We start from the raw sequence: 17,459 nt of genomic DNA on the forward strand, positions 1-17,459 counted from the left end.
GCTGGAGTAGTTTAGTTGATTTCCTGAAGTACTCCAAGTGCACATGGCATTGCTCCAGCCCACAAATACCCTGTGTGTTTGGGTATAATTGATACTAGGGAGCTTGATTGATGTGTCCCTTAAACCACCCCTCACTGTCTCCTCTTCTCTCCCCTCCCCTCCCCACCCTCTTTCATCTTTCCCACCCACCCTCTACTACCCTGTCCTTCTCCCACTCCTCACTCTTCCCACCTCCCACTACTCCTCCTCCCCACAAACTCACTCCATTCCCTTAATGCCAGTAGACGCTGAAATGATGACACAGTTTGACTTAACCACTAAATCTTTATTAAGTGAATTTTATTACATCAAACAGCAATACAATATTAGTAAGTAGTGAGAGAATATCAAGAGGTACAGCAATAAAATGAGCAAAATTTCACAGGGGGAAGGGTAGGAGGTAGGACAGGATGAGGGAAAGAGGCAGGAGTAAGGAGGAGGGCTACTGACAGGGGCAGCAACAAGGATTCTTATTCATCACTTTCTTATAACTTCCATAAAAAATTACCATACATCATTATCAATTTTATTCCAGCAACAATTTTTCAAAGGGTGCCTATCCATCCTTTAACTCTCTTTCTAAAGGTTTTGTTCACAACCTCAACCCCTGGAGTTAATACCGAGGGCAAAGCAGCCTCTATTAAATTCTTTATCCAATCATCTTTTAACTTTCTGCCACTAGAGATTTTTCCATGTCCAATGAGCCCTAAAAAAGTTGATCTCTCCACTGTTCTCTCTGAGTTCATGTGAAATCTTATTAAGAGGTGCAATCACAGGGTAAAGGGTCACAAGTAAATACACACATCCATCTACAGAGAGAATACATAATATTCTAATTTTCTAACTAACCCCCCCACTTAAGATTAATAGTCCCACCCACCACTAAAATACTTACGATTACATATATCCCTTATTACTTAAACTGGTTACATGAAGAAATAATAGACAATGCAATTTTCCACAGACCAGTGTGACAATATTCTACAATCTGCAACAACAAAGAACTTTTCATTCCCACCAGATGCTTCATCTCTAGGTGAAAACGTAGCACGACTCTCAGCACTCTTCACTTCTGCAGGTGGTCCTTCACTTCTGCCCTGGTCTGTCCAGCAGAGTGTTCTCTGTTGCCAATGTTGGAGTTGTATCCAATGCGAGGTGTCTGTGGTGGGTGACAACCGGATCAATTCAGGAGTCTGACAGGTACCTGCAAACTTAAACAGAAATCCAGACCGCTCCGCATAGATGCGCCTCATTGATTTGTGTACCTGCCAGTTTATCATGCTACCACATGATTTAATTAAACAAGCTCTCAATTTTCCAGTATCTAATACAAACACCTCACTGCTTAAACGAAATTGACCCTTCAAAAATTTATGTAAACTTCCTGTTTCAGTATCGTAATATGATAACCTTGGGTAGCTCTCTCCAAACTCATCTAACAACGGGAGCTGTTAATTTCGCTCATTAACACTGCAAACTTGGGTCAATATTATATACATTTTGTCAGTTTGTTTCCAAGAATTGACTACTGGCTTTGCTTAACAATTCTGATGTTTTATTTATCTATCTCCTTCATATTTTTATTTTGCTCCCTGTCTAACTTCTTTGGAGATTTAATTCCTTTGCTTTTCCTTTTGTATGAATTAAGGCATTTCTGGAAAATGCCAAGTTTTTTTAAAGGATCCAATTAACATTAATTTGATCAACACCAACAAAATAAATCAATTGGATGAAAGGAAACTTAATCAAATTCATATACTATAGTACAATAAATTTGAGATTACTTATCCTTAACATCTACATTTATAGATAACATAGATAGCAACAGAGCATAATACACACGGCCAAGAAGTTATTCACAAGCTTTACTAAAGAGGTGAACTTGGGTCAGGGCCTTTGTCTGTGAGTTGGTAACTCACACCAGAATGCTCTCCCCAACCATTTTTGTCATTGGCCAACATCTCCAGACTTCTACTTGCAGTTGTGGCAAATATCCATGTGCATATGCGAGGGCTGCAGAAAAGTGGCTGGTTCTAGACCTGTGCAGCCTGAAGGTCAACTGACAACTGTAAATTTGACACAAGAACAACTTTATTTCAAATATATGGAGGATGGATTGATATCTGAGGTAAACTGAAGTGTTGCTTCAAAAACATCGAGAAGCACAAACGCACCATTTTAAAAGTACTCTAACAAAAACACAAGTGACTGACAAGCTTTCTGATTCCATTGAAGAAAAAAAAGAAAAAGAAGAAAAAAAATGTTGTTTTGGAAGTAGCCAATTATGTAAAGTCCTTTAAATTATATATCCTTTTGTGTGATTTTTAGAGGCCCAAACAATAAAACTGAAATTATATGTTACGATTGAAGATGAACAGGATGAACTATTATACAAATACTCCAGTTCGCAGGAGCCAATCATTCACAGTGTTGTAAGAGGAGTTCACAGTAAAGAAACATTTTACGCTACGTTACTCATCACTTTCACTTAGTTTAACTCTAACAATTATAAATTGGATACTACTTTGTTATTCAATGGAAATAATTTTTGAAAGCACAGTCACCATTTTAAAACACAGTTAAATGACACTACTGACCTACAGCTAAGGATTCAAAGTATTAAAACATGCAGGGGTAAGGGTGGGTAATAATGAATATGAGAAGAGTAATGCTGATGAAACGGAAACTTCACCATTAGACTCCTCCACATGATTGGGAATTTGAAATATACACCATGTGTTCTACTGCTCAAACTGTGTTTTGGCAAGTGGAGACTGTGTGTGTGAAACACATGCTCCTTGACGTCTACCTCCTTCTTCTCCGTGGTGGCAGCAAAATGGAGCCTCAGCGACCAAGGCAGGAAGGATGACACCCATCCTGCAGCAGGCTAATGGCAGTAGTAAAGAACTAAACAGAAACAGAGAGGTTAGACAAAGTGTTCAAGGCAGTAGCAAGGGACCAGGCTAAAGGAAGTCAGACATTCCCAGTAAGCAGAAAGCAGCCAGAAGACACCAGCGGGTGTCTCTGGACTGTGGACAACTCTTGTGTTGTCTGTTGCTTTGAGTCATTTCAATTGCCTTCTTAGGCCTTTTATCCACTGGCAGCTTCATGTTGGCTCCATGCCCTAGAGAGGACACCTTTTCACTAGGTGGAATCTGATTCCTCTGAGGTGATTATCCATCGAAACCTGAAAGAAAGGTCAGGTTATCCAGCTGGATCTGAAGCCCACTAAAGAAGTCCATATCCTCAAGACAGTGTCCAGTGCCCTAATTTCCTCTTCTTCAGCGTTCCCTCCCAGGCATATAGGAGTGTGCTCTGGGTGCTAAAATCATTTCCCCTCTCTTAGCATCTAATGCTACAGTCTAGTGAAGGACTGATGTTGGAATGCCCAGATGCATATGGGGGCAGAGACATGGAGAGGTGCTTCCAAAAACTTCAGGTGGATGCTCTTTCAGCCAATTAACAACACTCATGAACACTCTGAACCATCAGGACAAGTTAGTCACATTAACCCAGAGTCTCTTTTAAGGGTAGGGTATGGGATTGAGGAGTCCTTTTGATTTGCTACTCTTAGTCCTGGCACACGATTGAGAGGCAGTCACATTTCACAAACTTCCAACACACCTGGAGCCGCTAACAGTCCAAGTTAAATGGTTTGTGGAACCATTACTGGCATGATGATAGCAAGGTATAGTGAGAAAGCTAGAGTTCTTGAGTATGTGTGATTTGCACCAGGATGTGAAGGCACACTCTTAACATACAAGAGTCCATTTGAGAGGGCACTTCCTTCTCAGGCCTGAGGTGTTTCGTGTTGTAGGGTTTTGCCTGCTCCTGGGAGAACCGGTCGAGTTGCTGCTCCTTGAGAATTAACGGAACCATGAAAGTGGAGTTTGACGATGGTGAAGTTTCTAAAGGGTGCAGCAATAGGATCACGGAAGCCATTTCACACTGCACCGATGATAATTCTGGCTTCCTTAATAAGGCGTCGGTCCTCCAGTTATTGTACAGGAAGTACCAAAACTACAAGAAAGGTCCTGTCCTCCTCTTCCCCTCCTCCTCCATACACAGAAACTTCCTGTGTTTACATCAGCTTCTCTGTAAATGTTAAACAGGGTACCTGGTAGCCTAAAATTCAGATGGTGACAAAGGAGGGTTTAAGCAAGTAAAACCCAGGCTTCCAGGATTTACTGGAAGGTAAACTTATTTATTTAAGTATTTTAGTTAGTTTGGCAGTCAAAGTAGAAAAATGAGAGACAATTTGTTGGTAAATTGTCTGTTACTCCCAGAAAATGATGAAGGTCTTTTGGTGCTTTAGGATGTGTGTCAGTCCAGGTAGGCCTGACCTTCTGAAGCCCTTTCAGAGAGGATGTACCTAGAGGTTGGTCAGAAGGTACAGCAGTCCAATTTAGCACACAGCCAACGATTGAGAAGCTACACAGAGTAAAATGTGAGGGCAGAGAAAGGACACAACAGGTATTTACATGGTACTGTAAGATGGAGGTGGCGGCGGAGGTGGCGGTGGTGGTGGGTACTGTGGGACCGGAGGCTGTCGGTACCAATGTGGATTCCAAGTGATCATAACAGGTACGTACAACGATCTTCCATTTCCATCTCGACCCACGGGGTACCAGGCAAATCCTACCGGGTAGGTGGGGTACGTATGTGTGTATGCCGGGTAGGTTTGGTATGCAGGTACTTGAGGTACATACTCAGCGTACGTTGCCAGGTGAGCTTGGTCTTCTAAATTTGGAATAGAGAGTCGAGGATACTCATTCTGGATGGTGAAATTGTTGGGAGCTCGGCAATTATAAGAAACTTGAAGTTTCCACCCCCTTTTCACTTGGAGAACTTGGGCTCCGTTCGGTGCGATTGTTGGCGTAATGAGCCCGTCTTTCACATTCCTTGCCACGAAGTCTCGGAGAGCTGCCATTTCCGGTTCAGACAGTGAGTACACATGTCCACTAGGAATGCTGTGTGCTCCAGGTATCAGGTCTATACTGCTGTCTGCCAGGCGGTGATCTGGGTAAACGTGCTCATCGACTGGAGTGTATACATTCTGGACATAGTAATACCTCACCGGTTGGTAAACTCTGTATCCATCCACCGGGTAGTAAAGGGAGGGTTGTGGCGCTGGTGCTGGGGGCGCCGGTGGAAGAGGCATGTACATCCGGCAGTGGTAACGACAATATTCAGAATCAAAGACGATGGAGCGGGCGCTCCAGGTAATGTTGGGATCATGTGTGCTCAGCCAGCGAACCCCGAGGACCACCGGGAAGAACGGAGACTGAGTCACGTCAAATGACAACACCTCACGGTGATCTCCGATGTCAACTATCAGGTCGTGGGTTTCGTGGACAACTGGGCCCGATGCTATGGGGCGGCCATCAATTGCTTCCACAAGTATTGGCCAGTCCTTAACCCTCAGAGGAATTCCATTTTGGGCAACATATTCGTGATCGATGAAGTTGCCAGAAGCGCCAGAATCGATCATGGCTCGGACGAACAAGGTGTGTCTGCCCGGAAGATGAATCTGGAGCACAACTTGCAGATGGGAAGTGGCAGCATCATTTGGTGGGGACCTTATTATTTCTGGCCCGGTCGCTGAAGGTCCCTCTACAGCGGGGCCGGGGAGTTTCCCGCCGGCGAAGCCTTCGAGGCCTTGGCAGGACAGCTGTCGGCGTAGTGGCCTCCCGTGCCGCAGTAGAGGCAGAGGTTCAGCTTTCTGCGCCTCTCTTTCTCTTCCTGGGTCAGGCGCATGCGGGCTCCTCCCACGGGCTCGGTGGGATCCACCTGGTGGTGGCCGGAAGTGTGCGGCAGCGTCAGCGCGCGCGGCGGGGAGCGCTGCAGGCGAGCCGCGGCCGCCCTGGCCAGCCTCCTCTCGATGTGGATGCACTGGCCGATCAGCGCCGACAGCGACTTGGCGGCTTCGAGGTGTGAGAGCTCCTCCTGGATGTGGTCGCTGAGGCCCTCGTGGAACTGGTCAATCAGAGCGGGCTCGTTCCAGTCCAGGTCCTGGGCAATCATCTGGAAGGCGTTGCAGTAGTCGATGACGGACCCCATGCCCTGGCGCAGGCGGCGAATCTTGCGTTTGGCGGCCTCGCGCCTCTGCGGGTCTTCGAAGACATGCTTCATCTCCGTCATGAAGGCTGGGTAGTTGTGCATCAGGTAATTGGATTGCTCCAGCTTTGCGGAGGCCCAGCGGGCGGCCCGGCCGGTCATCATGCTTGTCACGAAGCAGACGCGGATACGATCCACGGAGAAATCCCTGGTGCTCTTTTCCATGAAGACCTGGCACTGGGACATGAAAGGAGCCAGCGTGTCTGGGTTGCCATCAAACTTCTCCGGGAGGTCTTCGGGGCACTCCTCCTCGCTCGGAGGGGCGGGGGCAGCCGCCGCCGCCGCGCCACGCAGCTCGATGTCTTCCTCCTCGTCCTCCTCGGCCTGAGGGGTGGGCTCCACTTGCTCACGAAGAGAGGTATTCTCCTCGGTGAGCTTCTGCACCTGGCTCTGCAGGTTGTTGTTCTCCTCGGACTGCTTCATGACTTTCTCCCGGAGGGAGTTGATCTCTTCGGAGAGATCATCCCTCTTGCGCTCCGTCAGGTTGGCGTACTGACCCTTTTGGCCGCAATGTTTGGAGCAGGAGGAGGAGGGGTGGTTGGGGGGGGGAGGAGGGGGAGGAGGTGGGCAGTCGGGCCCCAGGGTGATGGCTAGGGTGGGAGGAGACCTCCCAGCTGCAGCTTCGCTCCTAAGGGGATGGGGGCCTGGGTCCTGGCCGCCTCTTCCGCCCTTCCGACGTTTGGTTCTCAAAATCCGTTTATTTCTGCAAATGAAGATAAAAGTGTAAATTTAAACACAGCCGTTCAAAGTAGCACAATACAAACACAAACAAGATTTAGTAAAGTTTCTTTTTGCTGTAATTGGTTACATTAATAATTTTTAAAACCTGAGAAAGAAAAAAAGACAAGTTAATTAGGTTGACACAGAAAGCACTCTTTCTGATGTCCAAATACATACCCTTTTCTTCCTCAAAAGTCACCTGTTTATTATGATTCAATAACACATACCTGTAATAATAGCATGCTTACCTTCACAGACTTTAAAAGAATGCTGAGACACTCCAGAAAAGCAGTTTTGTACTGAGGGGGCAGAGCAAGAAACTTTCAAGGCAAAGATGGCTACAAATAAGTTACACAAAATAGCAGCAAAGTTATGTGAAAAACAGCTAATATTTCAACCAACAAGGAACCAAGGGATATTAAAATCACAATGCCTGTATTCATTAACCCTGTCTGTTGTGCTTGTGGGGGCAGAGGGAGCAGCTCTGGCCAATTGTCATGACCCTGTTTCACCCCTTCAGAAAAGGTAGCTGGTTATCAAAACAAACAAGCAACAACAACTACCACAAAAACCACGAGAGACTATCTATTCACCTTTCTAACCACAGAAGTGTCCCCTCCTTCCTTCTCCTTTCCCAGCACCCCCTCCTAATTCTTAGGCCTTGCCCCTGCCCTACTCCCATCACCCAAGGCCAGGTTCCCTATGGCCTGTGATGCTTGTGTAGTCTCTCCAAGAGTGACTATACAGCAAGCAGGATGCTTCAGAGACAGGGATTACTGGGTCATTTTAATAGTTTTAACCCTGTCACTTAATTACTTAAATAATTTTGGCTGCAAAAACAATGAATAATTGACATTCAAGGTAAAATATTCAAGTTTAGGGAAAAAATTAGAACACACAATGAACGTATCATAACCTGTGAACATTCAGCCTTATTTCTTAACTCCCTAAAGACAATTTATTGGTGACCTTTACAATGTAAGGTCATAAAATAATACATTTTTTATTTATTAAATTAGGAGTTTTAATGTCCCACTTGAAAAGTCTAATAAGCACAGGACAGGTGACTCAGGTGTCACTTCTGTCATCTATAGACATTTTAATACATTCAAAGCATAGTTGCAAGACTTCAGGAATATCATTCACAGGACGACCCCCAGGTCAGGAGGGTCAACAACCAAATGTCAATCATAGCCACTAAGGTGGGCTTTATAGAGGCCCAGAACAGGTGGTTTTAACATCTGCAAAAAATAATGACGGGAAAGAAATAGCAGTAATTAGGAGATCAGCAAATAATCACTATATTGTTTAGGAAAACAAAAATCAATAAGGATTGAAAATTCAAATGCCTTTGATATACAAAAAAAGTAATTTAAAACTGAGAGGATGGGGAAGGGGTTAAGACAACAAGGAGGGGTTGTAACTAAGTAATTTGGGAATGCATATCCCCCATAAAGATATTTCATTCCTTTTTACTCTTTAATACAGTGCTAGTTAAACAAATTCAGGGACTTATTTAGCCTGCTAGGTTACCAGATTGAGATCCCTGATTTTACCAATATGACCTGGGTGTTTGTCATTTTAAGATGGGACTCTAAGTCCTAAAGGAATAATTATTGCCCAGAACAGAGTAGCTTAGCCATTAAAAAATAATAGAGTACTGGGCAGGTAAGTTAAAAATATATTAATTCAAAAACTATAAGTACAGCATAAAAATGTTTAAACCACAACTGGGGCATGAGTAGTGTGGGAGTAGAAGCATTTGACTTGATTTGAATCACAGACCTACGGCTTCTTAACACCCCCACCTGGCGCCTCTTCCCCCAGAAGTGGTTGGATTGAGGAGGTCAGTTCCAGAGGCCAGCCCTGAAAACTAAAAGGACCCTACAGCATAAAGTCAAGCTGCCTGAGGCCGATGCTACATTTACATAAAGAGATGACAGTTTTTTAGTATATTTAGGAATTAAATACATTTCATTAATCCTTGCCTCTTCACAAGAGGTTCTTTGGACAATAATATCTAAAAATTTCTATTCCCCAAATACACCAAAGAGCAATAGTATCCAAAATCTGCCACACATCACATTAGGAAATATCACTTCATTAAGCACGTACAAATTTCTTTATGCATATTGTTTGTGCAGTGCAAATTTTGTTAATATGTGCATGTGTTTGCCATTGTTTAGATCTCTTTAAAACGCAGGTACATAATTACCATAGAGGAGAGACACAGGTTGGCAAGGTGAGTACAAAAGAGGATCACAGACTTACAGCTAGGATTAAGGTAAACACACATTTTCCACAAATTGTATACTTGTTTGGGGTGGCTGAGGGGTGACAGAAATTTTGGGGAACCACAGCCCTCAACGTCCCCTTACAATGGTCCTAGCTCATGTTTTGTAATTCATGGAACCAGGTTTTTTAATTTATTCATCCAGTTAGAAACAATTTTTAAGTGGTACATCTGACTGCCAGTCAGTTATGAATTTGTTTTATGTAGATGGGCCAGGATTTAATTAAGACAGCTAAAATACTCAACTATTTAAATACTATAACTACTTTATGTTACTCAAATTTTAAACAACACCAGCACATACCAATAAATAATCCACTTGTCCAAACTTTAAATAATTAGCTTTTGCTTTTTATTTAAAAACCAAATTATTACATAATTTTTAAAAGATCCTGTAAAATGTGAGGGAGATGAGGCAATAATTGCAACCCAGGACAACAAAGCACCATAGGAAATAGACATGAGCAAGAAACCCAAAACTCATGAAAACACCAAACAAGACACTGAATAAAACAGTTTCTTCCGGCCATTTAAAATGTAGTTAATGAGTGCCTACCTTGTGCTAGGCACAGAATTGTCTGAGGCAAGTTAGTCGAGGCTATTTCTAGCGTTTGAACCAAAAAACCAGTTTTGCAGACACAAATAAACGCCTCATCTTCATCCTTATCCTTGCTCAGAAGCCAAGCCAGCAGCATCAGTGCACCATTTTAATAAAAACTCTTAAGAAACACAAAATTAATTTATTGCTTATTTTGTAGCCACTAAAGCATCTGTTTTCCAAATGACTCATCACAAAGACATCAAAAAAAATTTTTTGTCTCAAAAAAATAAAAATCTTAAACGTGAAAGTACTTTTAAAATTGTATTTATTTCTTGTAGCAAAAACACTTGGCTGGATTCCCTTTAGAGGTGCCAGCCATGTCAACTTAGAAGTGCTATTCAAAACTACTATCAAGAGTTTAAATTACGGCACTGTTAATATATGCAAAACACTTCATTAGTAAATATAAATATATAAAGCACTTCATAAGTAAAAAGAGAATAATTATTATTGGTGTTAGTTATTCTTAGTTATTATTCTCATATTTATTAAACACTAGTAGATAAAAAGTAAAACCCGCACGACACAAACTACACCAAGACGGATCTGCGCAGCCACCCGCAGAAACGAAGGCGCAGGCGCAGAGGAAGGAGGCCTGATGGGAGGGGGGGGACTTACTCTGCGCAGGCGCACGCGGGCTCTGGGTAGGCCAGCTCAGAGGAGGTGGGCTCAAGGTGGGGCCAGGCGCTGGAGAGGAGGAGTCTGGACAAGCCAGATCAAAGGGGGCGGGCTAAAGGAGGGGCCAGGCTTTGGGGAGGCACGTCTTGGCAGGCCACCTCAGGGGAGGCGGGCCTTGAGGCGGGGCCTGGATAGGCCAAGTCCCTTGAGTCAGTGTTGGAGAGGCCAGGCCTGGAGAGGCAGGATATGGGAGGCGCGCTCAGGCGAGGCGCGCTCAGAGGAGGCGCGCTGCAGGAGAGGCGCGCTCTGAGTAGGTGCCCGGGAGGGAGGAGGCGCTAAGTGCGCTTGGAGCAGATACTGCAGAGAAGGCGCGCTAGGGTGGGCGGGGCTGGTCTGAGACTGGCTGCTAAAGGGCTGCAGAGTATCTGCTCGCCTCTCCTGGGGTCCTCCCTCCCAACACCCCTCCCATCAGCCTCCAACAGCCAGATTCATTTCTCACCGCAAGAGCAATCACCCCCAGATCCAATTCCACCCTCCAGTGCTCAGGAAACAGTTTCCACAAACTGTTGCTGGATGCCAATTCCCGCCACCACTACAACTACACCGCCACTTCAATCAAGCACAACTAGGCTGGCAGCCTGTTCTGCCACTACAGAAAGATTCCTTTTTAAACTCAAATCACCTCTCCACTCCTCAGCTTTAGGATGAATAGTGTGGGCAGAATGTTAAACACAATTTTGCCGGGGCTCCATTTTGTCTACCAGCACCATCATGCAGAGAACTGTCCTGTTGAAAAATATAGTGGGAGCCATTCCAAAAGGTGTGTTAGAGACAAAGGGTGGTGTCCCCCTGCAAGAATAAAGGGTAATCTCACTCTAGCTCCTGTCCCTAAACAGATGGATTTATTAGTAGCGCAAATCAATCTGTAGCTTCTGTACCTTTGCAACTGTTACCACTTTGAGGAGAATTTTAGGTTTAAGTTGTCCTGCAGCTCATGCTCCGCAGTTCATACGGTTTGTAGCGCAATGAAGCGCGCTTTTGTAGTATTTATGGTATCATTTTTGTAGCGCTTTTGTAGCGCTAATCTTTTGCAGCTCGATTTTGTAGCGCTTATAAAGCGCAAATCAGTCCAGTCTGCAGCCCATGTATCTCTCCAGTTCCTACTGGTTTGTAGCGCAATTGAAGCGCTTATGTACCAATCAGTTATGTTCCTCTGCAGCTTTTAACAGTTTATCGCACTAAACGTGCATCAGTGTGCCGCGTATCTGAAGCGCCCATCAGTTTGTAGCGCATTTGAAGCGCTCATTAGTTTGTAGCGCATATGAAGCGCCTAATACTTTGTAACACACATCCCTTGGTAGTGCATTTGACGAGCAAATTGCAAAGCGATCTCATGTCCGTCTGCAGCTCATGTCCGTCCGCAGCTCATATCTGTCTACAGCCCTTATCTGGACTTAGGTCCTGAAAACCAGAGCCGTAAAGGCTTGGTATCCTCATTCTGTTTTGGGGTAAAGCCAGTGAAGGCGTGACAAGGTTTGCGTGGAGACGATCAGGGGCGCTACTCCATCTCCCACAGCTCCCGATAAGAACGCAGAATGGATGTTATCTTTAAAAAAAAAAAAATCCTCACCGCATACTCACCACGCGAGGACCCCTCTGCGAAGACAGGAAGGTTGGGGTCCCACACCTGTGCAAGGCAATTGCTCCGCTGGGTGCTCTGCAGCCCGGAGTGGCTCCGGACGCGAGCCCGCTCAGCGGACCTCTCGAGGGGCTCGGTGGACCCTCTCGCTGTCCTCCCCAGGTCTTGGTCAGGATTCTTCGACACACACCAACCGAAGTTGAAGCGCGTGTACCGAGACCGCGGATTGGGTGCCTTATATAGGCAGATCCGAGGAGGGGGGCGCCAAATCCCAGCGTGCTCTGCGGGTTGGGGGGCGGAGGGGGGGCGGGAGGGAGTGTTGGGGGAGGGGGCGATGGCCACGCTACCTTTGCCCGCCGCTAGAGGGCGTTCGGGATTAGGGAGGGGGTGCAGGATGCTTGATGCTGAACTGGCCAAGCTGGGAGGAAAGAAGAAAGGGAGGGGAGGAGAGAATCGAGGACGGCCTAGCCAGGCCAAGAATGCAATTGCCCCGGTGGTGGGAGCTGAGAGACCCCTGTGTTTGGACGCGACAGGGTCGGGGGACACGCAGGATGAGCCCCGCGACCACTGGCACCTTCTTGCTGACAGGTTAGTGGCCCGCGCGCGATGGGAGGTCCTGGGGCCAACAGGCCGCCGCCTCCCCCTCCCCCCGGGTTCCGGGTACCCGGGCGTGCCCTCTCGCTGCCGCCCACCCCACTGTCGCCCTTCGCTAGGACGCCCCGCACCCCACTTCTTGGGCCCTGCGCGTTCCTCCCCAGGCTTGACCTCTGGCCTTTTCTTTTTTTTTTTCCGCGCCCCTGCGCGCCTCTCCCGACCCGGCGCGCGCAAATATCCCGTCTCCAATTTCCATTCCCAACACTCCCGTACCCCCCTCCACCCCAGCGACCCCCGCCGCGGGCCTCTCCCGGTCCCGGCGGCGAGGAGCTGGGGCCCGTTACCCCGCGATCCGGGCTCTGCGGCCGGGATGCGAGTGCTAGGAAATGGGTGTCCGTCTGCGTCCTCTTTCTACAAGGCGTTTTCTCGAAACTGATCGGGAGAGAACACCGAAATGTGACCTTCAAAACACTAATTTCCCCCTCCTGCTAAGGGCATTTCTCAGCGGCGGAAACCCCCCTTTTCTTAGGCTTTACGGAGCTGGAAATCGGAATCATGAAATGCTGGCGGCTAAACCTGGCGTTCAGGTCAGGGTTAATCCCCGCTGTGGACCCGAGACCCTGCAAACAGCATCGTTTGCCCCAGCAAATGCACTATTTCAGGAAAGCAAAAACTATTAAAAACAGCTGTGAATGCCTCCAGTGTGGTTGGCGGTTTTCGGAGACTCCAGCTACAGGCTTTTTTGGTGGTGATTACGAGAATTACGCAGAGATCTCGCTCTCCCTGCACGTTGCATTTTGCTAATTCTTGTAGGATTGAATGAATGCCTTTAGTCACGATAACCGCATGTTTAATCCTTTCAAGCATGTTGCTGAGACTCGGCCACGAATATTTGCATGTATTTATACTTATAAACATATACATTCTACGTTAGAGAAAATTGCCAGGGTGTACAAGACTCTGAAACACTGATGAGGAAGGATGCTAAAAACAATTTAAAAGCGGATTTCCATGTAAGCGCCGCAAAGTAGTAGGCGCTGAGAAAATTTACAAACTGTTGATAATCTTGGTAAAAGAAGTTTAAGTTAAAATGGAAAACCAAATTGTGTACAATCGAGTGAGACTCGAAAACACGAATGAAACATTCGTATTTGAAGGCTAAACATGAGCATATTTTAATAACACTGCTGCAGATTATTGTATACATAAGGGACAAATAAGAATTTGACCCATTGTAGGTAATGTAAAGACGACAGAGATCGCTGAAGTGAGACTTTCTAGGAATAAACAAAACTGTAGCACTTTTTTAAAACAGAGTTTTATTAGAAATGTTGACCATCAGAAATGTAAATGAATGAATTGCGGATTTCAAACAATGAAAGACATTTTTCTAGGAAGTTGGGTGAGCGGGATTATAATTTTTAGCACTCTTTTAATTTCCTATTTAAGATGCTTACCCTTTTCTGCAACATATAATAATATCAGGAGTCCTTATGTATGTTAGAGTACTTACTGTTTGGGTGACCACGGACTGTTAATTTCTTAGCAGATTTTTTTTAATACAGGAAAGTTATTTCACCTAGTTGTTAACTGATCGATTTTTTCCCAAAAAAATGACAGTAAAAAGGAATAAAGAGAAAAGTAGAAATAATTCAAGTTGAAAAATCTATCCCAAGACTCTTAAAAGTTTGAACGAGATTGAACAAGATTGAGTATTTTTTCTTTAAAAAGCTTTATATTATATTTCTCATAATAAAATTATTCCTACTCCTTGGACAAAATTCAGGGGGGAAAAACTCAGAAAACTATAAAGAAGAAAATCAAGACCACTTGTAACCTTACCAGCCTGAGACAGCCCCAGGAAACATTGTGGAGTCTACTTTTTCACACTTTTCTCTGTGTGTATATATATATAGCTAAATAATATATATTTTCATAGTATCACATATCTATAATTTTTTAAAATTAAAAAAAGGATCAAATTAATTTTCCTCATTTATTTTCTTTCCAAGGAGTCTTAAATGTCAAATAACATTAAATTTGCAATTTTTAAGTCAGTAATACTCATTAAATTTTCTAATTTCAATTTTAAATGACCAACCTAGTACATTAGGAACAGAAAACTGAAAGGAATTACCTCTGATGTCACTATTCCAGCACTCACACAACTATCATTTGGTATATATTGCCTTGTGTTTTGTATTTCTCTACATATGAACAAATTTCCACTTTGCTTGGAGGTAGAATTTTATAAGGAAAAAACCCACACCTTCAAAAAATTAATGAAGTACATTAGATAAATACTTTTTGACAGTATCATAAGTGAATTTTTGGATTTTTTCAAATGTTCTTGATATTGAATATTTCTTACCCATTGTGAACAAGATTACATGCAAAGCAAAGGAGGTGCTAATATGCATTATTTATTTTATCAAATAATAAGTGGACTTTGTATTTGGACATTTTATCCTTTTTTAAAAAAATTGCTGTGGATCTATAAAGCTGTTGATTGATCGTATGCATTTAACTTCTACTGTGGTGGAAAAATTGTATTTCTAAACAAGGTGGCACTTTCTCTTGCCAAATAATAACTAGACTTTCTTTTTGGACATTTTATCTATTTTATAAAAACTTGCCATGCATCTGTGAAGCTGTTGATTTACCTATATATTTAGCTTAACTTCTGGGGAGGGAGGGTGGATTGTATTTTTAAACAAAGTGGAATTTTCACTTGCCAAGTAGTAACTGGACTTTCTTAGGACATTTTATCCATTTTTAACAACAGTTTGCTGTTGATGTATGATGCTTCTTATTTCCCACATGTTTTTAACTTCTAGTATGGTAGGGAAAATTTACTTCTGAGCAAATTAGAATTTTCAGTTGTCAAGTATTTACTGACCTTTGTATTTGGTCATTTTATCCGTTTTTATAACAGTTTGCCATTAATCTAAAAGCTACTGATTTAGCTCATGTGCTTACCTTAACTTTTAGTGTGGTGGACAAGTGTCTTTCTAAGCAAAGTGGAATTTACACTTGTCTCACAGATGTTGAAAATAGCAAGGCAGCACCAGAGAAAGCTGGTGAAAGACAGCCTCAATGAGAGAAAGATAACATGTATAGAGTTTCTAGGACTAGTTTTACCGCAGATGGATATCTTGGCATAAACTAAATGTTGAAGCACTGAAGAAACCTTGACTTCAGAGAAACTCTCAAGTCAAGAATTGATTGTTTGGGATTCCAGTAAGAACAGTCTTTATAGATCACATTTTCTTCAAAATAAAAAGCCACTTTTTTTTCTTTTTTCTGTCCACACTTCTTCTACCTGACCCCTTTTCTTATAATTTACCCTTAGACATTCTCTGTGCCAAATACCAAAATGCAGATTTTATCACTAATCTTCTTTCTTATTCTTACTGTAAAAATCAAGCAACTAGGTGAATAACTGATATGGGTTTATGCGTCCGTTAGAGAGTCTTAGCCTGGAAGGGGAGAGCTTCTTTAATAGATTGACAGAAGTATTGACATGGTGACATTTTTCTTTCCATCATTTCCCAATCCTTTCAACAGAGACTGAGAGACAGGCACAACAGACAGACAAATGGACATGGACAAACACCCATGTGCATGCACACACACACACACACACACACACACAGGCTTTTTCTAAACTCTAGGATCTAGTCTCCATTCTGCTATCTCCCCAATTTCCAGAAATACCAAGCAGTGCAAAATTCAGAAAGAAAAAACTGGTATTCAGTAGGGACCTAAAGGAATTCATTCAACAAGTCTTTTCAGACGAATATTTTTTCTGGTTGGGGTTTCCAGATTGGAAGAATCAGAACTCAATGTTCTTGAAAGCTAATTCACATGAACTGCCTCAAAGAAAACTTCTCTCTATACAAAATTCCCAGTTAAACAATGTATCTATATTAAAGACAATATTTCATAAATAAAAACAAACATTCTCCACAGTCTAACACTGTATCATTTCCACTGATGCTTCTTTTCTAGTCTTTGTTCCATGGGCATACCTTTCTTTTACACAACTATAAATTTAGTATGTGTAGTTTTTTTATACTTTGTGTTGAAGAATAAGTGAATCTTGTTTTCAGCGAGGCATTTGTGAAGGTTGCAGAATCCTGTGTGTACGACTAATGAGCAGGCAGCTCCCTGAATGTGAGGCAGGTTGAACCGGCACCCATTAAAGAGTGTGAGTTACTGGGTTTGGGAAGATCACACACCTTTGCCCTTGGTCTCCTCTTAGTCAACATTTTTATGAATGACTTTGATGAAGATCTAGGAGACTTGCTTTAAAATCCATGACCGACATGAAAAGGGATAACTCACAAATAGATAACAGAACTTAGAATTCACATGGTTTAATCAATCACATCCTTAATATTGTGTCTGTTTCTGGCTGTCATATTTAAAGAGAGACATTGACAAATAGACAACTTCCAGAACAGTCTGTGGGGATGGTGAGGGGTCTGGAAATCCTGTCATTGGGGGTATCTTCAAAGAAACTTAAAATGTTTAGTTCTGTTTGCTTTGGAAAGTAAAACTAGTATCAGGTGAGAGGTAAAGATATATACATAAAAAACAATATAAAAAATAAAAAAATAAAATTGCAAAAGTTCATCTAAAAAAAAGATTGCACATCGATATCTTTCTAGAGTGCAGCTCAACAAGAGAATCAACATCTATTACTTATTCTATATTTTTAAAAAATATCAGAAATAGTCACCTTTACCACAGTGAATATTTCATTTGAAGCCATGATAAAATTCTAGTGTAGGTGGCAAAGATACTTGTAAGTGAAACTCTATTCTGATAAACGG

General features: G+C 43.3%; 2 protein-coding genes across 10 annotated transcripts in view; one reads left to right on the top strand and one right to left on the bottom strand.

The window, feature by feature from the left end:
* Positions 1 to 308: 308 nt before the first annotated feature.
* PEG10 (paternally expressed 10) lies at positions 309 to 12,239 on the bottom strand. Of its 2 annotated transcripts, none has more exon segments than NM_001291117.1 (2): positions 309 to 6,859; positions 12,019 to 12,239. In NM_001291117.1, coding segments are annotated over 2 exon segments (1,212 nt in total). In that variant the 5' UTR covers positions 12,024 to 12,239; the 3' UTR covers positions 309 to 5,652.
* Positions 12,240 to 12,393: 154 nt separating this feature from the next.
* Positions 12,394 to 17,459, top strand: part of SGCE (sarcoglycan epsilon) — a 68,694-nt gene continuing 63,628 nt past the window's right edge. For 2 of the 8 annotated variants that reach the window (XM_012529917.3, XM_012529919.3), the window contains exon 1: positions 12,394 to 12,615. In XM_012529917.3, the coding sequence (XP_012385371.2) occupies positions 12,429 to 12,615 (187 nt within the window). In that variant the 5' untranslated portion in view covers positions 12,394 to 12,428. The remainder of the gene's footprint in view (positions 12,616 to 17,459) is intronic. The other 6 variants (XM_012529918.4, XM_012529921.4, XM_012529920.4 and 3 more) reach the window with 4 other exon arrangements.

The sequence above is a fragment of the Dasypus novemcinctus genome, chromosome 5 (genome assembly GCF_030445035.2).
Source record: "Dasypus novemcinctus isolate mDasNov1 chromosome 5, mDasNov1.1.hap2, whole genome shotgun sequence".
Lineage (NCBI taxonomy): Eukaryota > Metazoa > Chordata > Mammalia > Cingulata > Dasypodidae > Dasypus > Dasypus novemcinctus.